We start from the raw sequence: 7619 nt of genomic DNA on the forward strand, positions 1-7619 counted from the left end.
GGTTTACGCGCAGCAGGTGCTGGCTGGCTCTTGCACACGTCACGGTGCACACAGTCAGTGCTCAATAAATGCTGGGCTAACGGGCGAAGGAATCCAGGCCGGACCTACAGATGAGGGAGCTGGCAGGGCGCCGCCCCCTCCTTCTGTTCCCCTTTTTCCTTGATGGGAGCAATTATGTCTCAGGGAAGGAGGGCCCATTTACCCCTCTTGCCCTGTTCCAGCCAGTGCAGTGACAGAAGCCAGAGCAGTGTGACAGGTGGTTGATTTCCTGGGCTCCACCCTCTCTCTTTTCCCCAAACACAGCAAGTTCCCAGCTCCTGCAGGAGTCGCCCGGTCAACCCCGGGCACAGCACCCAGGGCACACAGGACATAGGGCCCCCAGCCCTGAGTACCCCAACCCTGGTATGGCCCGGTCAGGTGCCTCTCTCCGCAGCCCACCGCGCCTCACCTCTTGCCCGCGGGCTGCCCTGCTCTTCGGCCTGGCCGCCGCCGTGGCCTCCGCTCGCTGGGCAGGTAGAGTCCTGAGCTTTATTCCTGGACCAGCTGGGGAAGGAGTGGGCGGGAGGGAGGAGGAGGGAGAGGATTCCTTGGCCAGAGTTGGTCCTACACAGAGGAAAGAGGAAGCAAGCCTTTGGAGGATTAGTCAGGGAGTGGGGAGGGGGGTGGGTAGGAGTGGACTGGCTTGTTGGGGGGGGGGGGCGAATGTCATTTTAGTTTTACCAGGAACTGAGTTAAAGCACTCAAGTCCTGGGCTCAGACAACAGCTAGCGCCTCTGCTAGCCCTTGCCATAAAATTATATATATATGTATGTATGTATGTATGTATGTATGTATGTATGTATGTATGTATATATATATGTAATTTGTCAGGGGGAGCAAACTGATTGAAAGTTACAACACGGAGCCTCCTGTGTCGTTGTGGCTCCTCTGGGCTGTTGTGATTGGCAAGCCTCCCTTTCTTTACCTGAGATCGCAGTCCTCTCTACCTGCACTTTGCTCTTCCTTCAGAAACTGGAAAGCTTGCCTGTGGCCATCCACCACTCCCAGGTCCCTTCAGACCACAGAAATGGGTGGGAGGGGGGTTCTCACCCCACTGGCTTTCCCAGGCCAGGCCCTGCATCTCTGGCTGTCATTGTAGTACCACTTCTGGCTTGGATCTTAGTCCGACCTAGCTTCCTTACAGTGATGTCTGCTCTGCACCCTGACACGCTGCCCCCCTACCGCCCCTCCCCCAGCTACCACCTGTATCCTTGTCCCTCATCCTCAGAGCCTCTCCCGTAGCAGTTAGATAGCTCACTCACCAGGGCCCTTCAGAGCCACAGCCTCCAATTCCTCTCCATCTCCCGAAACTTACCAGTGTGATATGACCTTGAGCCAATCACCTCTCTGTGCCCCAGATTCTTTGGGTATAATGCAGGGGATAAACAGAGTATTGATTTATGGAGCTGCTTGTGAAGAGGGAAGGGGTTGATGGCCTGTGAAGAATTCACAATAAAACAGCACGTGGTACGTGCACATGAATGTCAGCAATTGCGGTTAGTACGTTTGTCAGAGTTCGCAACTTCCCTCCTCCTCAAAGAAGGGTGAGCTGATTTTCTTTCTGTTTAGCCTCACGGTGCCTTGCTTAAGGTTAGGGTCTCGACTATTGACAAATGCAACTGCCCCGGGCTGGCTGGCTCTTATGACAGACATGGGGGTGACTCAAATGCTTCGGAATTTTCATCCGGGCTATTGCATTTGACCCACATAAAACTGTGGATACGGAATGCTTTTTTACCTCTAAAAATTATAACTTTATGGGACCTAACCCAACACTAGCATCTAATTCCCTGGGTTTTTTGTTGTTGTTTTTCCCCGCCTCCACTCACTGGTCCTTGGGCTCATGAATTACCTCTGTATGTGGAGGTGAAGGGGAGATGAAGGTCAAGGCCAAGAGCGTGATTTGGTTGAGAAGGAAAATTCAAATATCCAAGAATCAGTTTCTCCGAAACAAAGCTTGCGCTCTAAGCTATTTAGCTGTAAATAATTGACTGCAGCCATCAGATTGCAGTAAGGCAATTACTACTCCGTGGGCAGGACCTGGAGCGGCCGGGGGGAAAATCAGTGGCCTAGAGTGAGTCTAGGCGGTGGATTCGTGGCTGTGTAAACAAAAGCTTTCTTCCTCACCTCTCCTGATCTCTAACAACAGCACCTCTGAAGGACATACCATGCAGATGGTGCAGCATCAAGATTTGCTGAACTTTTTATTTTATTGTTTTTATTTATTTATATTGTTTTGACAGTGAAAGAGAGAGAGAGAGAGAGAGAGAGAATATGGGCGAGCCAGGGCCTCCAACCACTTCAAAGGAACTCCAGATGCTTGCGCCCCCTTGTGCATCTGGCTAACGTGAGTCCTGGTGAATCGAACCTGGGTCCTTTGGCTTTACAGGCAAACACCTTAATCGCCAAGCCATCCCTCCAGCCCTTTTTTTGGTGGGGGTTGGTTTTTAAGGTAGAGTCTCACTCTAGTCCAGGGTGACCTGGAATTCACTCGGTGAATTCAGGGTGGCCTTGAACTCACAGCAATCTTCCTACCTCTGCCTCCCAAGTGCTGGGATTAAAGGCATGCACCACAATGCCTGGCTGCTGAACTTAAAATATATATATATATTATTTATTTATTTATTTTCAAGGTGGGAGGGAGGATGGGGGGTAGAAAATGGGCGCTCCAGGGCTGGCGCCTTCAGTTGCTGTAAACAAACTCCAGATGCATGCACCACTTTGTTGATCTGCCTTTACATGGGCACTGGGTAATTGAAGCCAGGTCATGAGGCCTGTTTTCAGGCAAGTGTGTTAACCACTGAGCCATCTTTCCAGGCCAACAGTCTTCATCATTCTGCACCTTGCTTGTGAATTGAGGGGCAGAGCTAAATACCACATATTTTGGCAAACTCTGGACTTGCTCGTATGCTATGTAATTTTTTTGTTAATAACTACTTGCCTGGGTAACTGCATCATAACTATCAGAGGAAAGAATCAAGGTCAGATTTCAGTGTTTATTTGTTCAGGGTTTGGAAAGTGAATGTGGTTATGAAGGAGACATTCCAGATTTTTCAGTGACGGTTTCACTACATACTTGAAAGGCCATTTTGTAGCCAGAGCCACCTGTGTAGGAAGCAGCTACATGCAGCAGGTCCTTGGTCACTGAAGGGCGGTAAAAATGAAGCTAAGGCATCTCTGAATGAGAATAAAGTGGTACAGGGATTGTACCTGGGTATATGCCCAAAGTTCTCTAACATGCCACAGAGACACCTGCACATCCATGGTTATTGCTTCTCTATTTCTACTTGCTAAGGAATGGAACCAGTCTAGATGTCCATCAGTGGAGGAATAGATTTTTTTTAATGTGGTACATATACACAATAGAGTTTTACTCCACCATAAAGAACAATATTAATATCATTGTTAGGAAAATGAGTAGAACTGGAGATCATCATATTAAGTAAAATAAGCCAGAATTCTCTCATATGTGGAATCCTAGATTTAAAAAGCAAAGTGGTGCATGACATTAATCCCAGCACTTAGGAGGAGGCTGAGGTAGGAAGATTGCTCTGAGTTCAAGGCCTACCTAGGCTACAGAGTGAGTTCGAGGTTAGCCTGGGCAACAGTGAGACCTGACCTGGCCAGAAAAAAAGTAAAATAAATTTATACATACACACACACACACACACACACACACACAAACACACATGTATATATATAAATTAAAAATAAGTATATCACTTCTTTAAAAAAAAGAAAGTTTAAAAAAAAAAAGGAAAGAAAAGGTGAGTATATTCCTTTGTCAGGCTGCCAAGGCAGATACCACAGACTGGGGAACTTGAACAAGAAGTGTTTGTTCTCACAGTTCCGGAGGCAGGTTTGGTTTCTCACTCCTGGGGCTGCAGATGGCCTCCTCACAGTGGCCTCCCATGCTTCTCCGTTCAAGTATCGTTGCAGTCTCTTCCTCCTATTAGGACACATCGACACACTCATACGACCGCATTTAGCCTAAATTACTGCTTTAAAGTCTCCATCTCCAAATACAGTCAGATCTGGGGTCTAGGACTTTAACAGGTGCATGTGGCGAACACAGTACAGTCTATAGAGGGGTGCTAACTTTGTTGCACCAAGCTTTAATATATCTACACTGGAATTTCTTTCTTTTAATATTTTTTATTTATTTGTTTGTGAGGGAGAAAGAGGCAGAGAGAGAGAGAGAGAGAAAGAGAATGGGTACACCAGGGCCTCCAGCCACTGCAAACCAACTCCAGATGCATATGCCCCCTTGTGCATCTGGCTTACGTGGGTCCTGGGGAATTGAACCTGGGTCCTTTGGCTTTGCAGGCAAGTGCTAAGCCATCTCTCCAGCCCATCTCTTGCCTTTTTAAAAAATATGCTTTCCAGGCATGGTAGCACATGCCTTTAATCCCACTACTTGGGAGGCAGAGGTAGGAGGATTACCGTGAGTCTGAGGCCACCCTGAGACTACATAGTGAATTCCAGGTCAGCCTGGGCTAGAGTGAGACTCTACCTTGAAAAACCAAATTAGATAGATGCACATAGATAGATAGATTAGATGGATAGATAGATGCTAGATAGATTTTTATGGGGCTGGAGAGATAACTTAGTGGTTAAGGTGCTTGCCTGTGAAACCTAAGGACTTATGTTCAACTCTCCAGATCCCATGTAAGCCAGATGTACAAGGTAACACAAGTGTGAAAGGTCACACATGTACACACAATGACACACATGTATGGAGTTCAACTACAGTGGATGGAGGCCCTGATGTGCCAATTCTCTCTCTCACTCACTCTCTCTCTCTCTCTCTCTCTCTGTCTCTCTCATAAAAAATTACATATTTATTTGTTTGCAAGGAGAGAAAGAGACATAGAAAGAAAGAGTAGGTGTGGCCAGCGCCTCTTTCCACTGCAATCAAACTCCACATGCCTGTATCATTTTGTGTATCTGGCTTTACTTGGGTGCTGGGGACTTGAACCCCAGGCCAACAGGCTTTGCCACTGAGCAATCTCCTCAACCTATCCCTTGCTTTTTTTTTTTTTTTGCTTGGTGATAAAAATTTCTGGAAGATTCCAGAGCTTGACATTCAAAAGCCCCCAGCAATTCTCTGGTCTCTACTCATCACAGGACGTGGGTTATAGATGTGTGTGGCTATGCCCAGCAAAATGCAAGGATTTTTGTTTGCTTGTTTTTTGGGTTTTTTTTTCCTAAGAATATTGTTATGGACAACCCCTGTACATGTAGACATTATTACATGATCATCATCCCTCCGACCACCTTCCCTTTCTCCTTCCCATATCCCCCCTCCACTGAATCCCTTCCTTCCAACTAGTTGATCTTATACTTTGATGTTACCATTTTATTTCCTGTCTATTATGCAGATCTTGTGTAGGTTGCATCAGCCACTGGTGAGGTCATGAATGCGCTGGCCACTCTGTGTGTGGAAGACAGTACTATAAAGCCATTCTTCCCTTCCTTGGGCTCTTACATTCTTTCTGCAACCTTTCCCATAGTGGTCCCTGAGCTTTGGAGGGTGTAACAGAGCTGTTTCACTTAGTTCTGAATACACCACTGTCATTTCTGCTTAGCGCTGTGGTGAGTTTTAAGTCTCCCCAGCAGCCACTGCCATGTGAAAAGAGAAACTTCTCTAACCAAAAGCAAGAGTAGCATTAATCTATGGTCATAAACCTCTATATTTTAGAGGGCAATTTGTGGGCATAATATATTCATTTAGAAAGACAACAGCAGTAGTTTCCCCCTAGGGCTTATGACCTCCCCAGATATAGGCTTTTTTTTTTTTTTTCTGGGGGATAGGGTCTCACTGTAGCTTAGGCTGTGCTGGAATTCACTATGTAGTCTCAGGGTGGCCTCCCTACCTCTGCCTCCCGAGTACTGGGATTTAAAGGTGTGTGTGCCACCACGCCCAGCTAAGCTATAGGCTTTTGATTAGGCTTTCATTACCAGGCAGGAATCCCCTCCCATGGGGTGGACCTTAAGTCCAATCAGAGAGCAGTTGGTTTCCTCCATAACAGACATGCCACCATTGTACCAGTTGGTATATGTGGCCTGGCTATCCAGCTGTAAAGCTTGCAAGGTCCACTTCTGGTTGAAACCACTGATGACTTTTCTCCCCCAGCAGGTTGCATAGATCTTTCCAGCATCCTGACAGCTAGTCAACAGAATGGAAGCTTCCAACTCAGCTCTAGCTTGACTTCTTAGTGATCTGCAGCCCAAGCATGTGGAGTCTTCAGCAAAAGGGTGTTACCATCTAGTTCTAGTGGGCAACCAAACTCTCTCTTGACCTTTTCTTTTTCTTTCTTTCTTTTTTTTCCAGAAGCCATCAGCAGTAGCAGCAACTCCACATTGACAGTCCACCTCGCAGATCCTGGGACCCTGGATCGCTGTCCCAGTAAGCTTCCCTACCAACCATTCTGGCCTCAAAACAATGCTTAAAGCTGAAAGAGGAACTTGGGCCCTTGCTGTTTACTAATGGGTACCAGTTGCCCAAGTGACTGCTGCATCTACCCAGACTCTAGGATAGTATATCCCAGAACTGTTTGTAGAGCAGGTCTAAAAGCTAGCTTGGTTTTGATCCCAATCCAGGCTCACAATCCTTGGCTTTAATGAACCATCCCTTGATCAGTAGCAAAAAAAAAAAAAAAAAATCCTGGGAACAAATACCTGTAGCTTTTGGAAGTGGGGAGTCCATGAAGATGCCCATATTTCTGTTCATCTTTGACTTGATTGTTTCCAGTGGCAAGAAGCTTGGAACTCTCAAAGGAACAGCTCTGGTGCATGCCTACTCATTAGGAAGTTTTGTTTCCCGTTAACTCTGGCCTCGTCAAATGACCAAGGGCGATGGGCAGCAACACGCATGGGCTGAGAATCCAGAGTCTACTGAGTGGGATTTGAGTTCAGGCTCTGCCATCTCAGAGCCCAAAGCGAGTTATGCCCGTATGATGGTTGTGCTTATCAACTTCTAAGCCACACGTAACGTGACGCGTGCGTCTAAGACACGTGCCAGCTATCTTACTGTTCGTGTCGCCCTTCTTACTAACATGAGAGAGGATGGGTGGGACTGGTATGGGACAGCCCTGTTCTCTTGTCCCCACCAGATGTTGACTTCTGCCCACAAGCAGCCAGGTGCTGCCACGCCGGCGTGGACGAATATGGCTGGATCGCAGCGGCGGTGGGTTGGAGTCTCTGGTTCCTCACCCTCATCCTGCTCTGTGTGGACAAGCTGACCAAGCTCACTCCGGAGGAGCCCAAGGACCTGCCTGCGTGAGCGCGGCCCGGGGGCACCACGCGCGGACTGCAGCAGCGGGGGGCAGCGCTTCGGAAGTGGGGCATTAAAGTCGCTGCTCCTTGAAGCCCAGGCTCCTTGATTCATGTTTGATTTGACGCTTCAGATCTAACCCAGGGCCTTGCACATGCTAAACAGGAACTCACTATGGAGTCTCAGGGTGGCCTCGAACTCACGGCGATCCTCCTACCCCTGCCTCCCGAGTGCTGGGATTAAAGGCGTGCGCCACCACGCCCAGCACCCCTCTTCTACCCAGGGCTTTCTCCTGGGCACTCAG

General features: G+C 47.9%; 1 protein-coding gene across 1 annotated transcript; it reads left to right on the forward strand.

Moving 5' to 3' along the window:
- Positions 1–229: 229 nt before the first annotated feature.
- On the forward strand, positions 230–7409 carry Tmem213 (transmembrane protein 213). The gene is made up of 3 exons (XM_012949337.2): positions 230–513; positions 6374–6448; positions 7155–7409. The coding sequence occupies exons 1-3, from the start codon at positions 405–407 to the stop codon at positions 7322–7324; spliced, it is 354 nt and encodes a 117-aa protein (XP_012804791.1). The 5' UTR covers positions 230–404; the 3' UTR covers positions 7325–7409.
- The last annotated feature ends 210 nt before the right edge of the window (positions 7410–7619 follow it).

This window comes from Jaculus jaculus, chromosome 10 (assembly GCF_020740685.1).
Source record: "Jaculus jaculus isolate mJacJac1 chromosome 10, mJacJac1.mat.Y.cur, whole genome shotgun sequence".
Taxonomy (NCBI): domain Eukaryota; kingdom Metazoa; phylum Chordata; class Mammalia; order Rodentia; family Dipodidae; genus Jaculus; species Jaculus jaculus.

Bases quoted from the DNA above. Each gene is read 5' to 3' on its own strand.
- Tmem213 (XM_012949337.2), top strand. From the start codon at position 405: ATGGCCCGGTCAGGTGCCTCTCTCCGCAGCCCACCGCGCCTCACCTCT. The intron at 514-6,373 runs GTAGAGTCCTGA...TTTTTTTTCCAG, and splicing joins GGCCTCCGCTCGCTGGGCAG to AAGCCATCAGCAGTAGCAGC. The intron at 6,449-7,154 runs GTAAGCTTCCCT...TGTCCCCACCAG, and splicing joins GACCCTGGATCGCTGTCCCA to ATGTTGACTTCTGCCCACAA.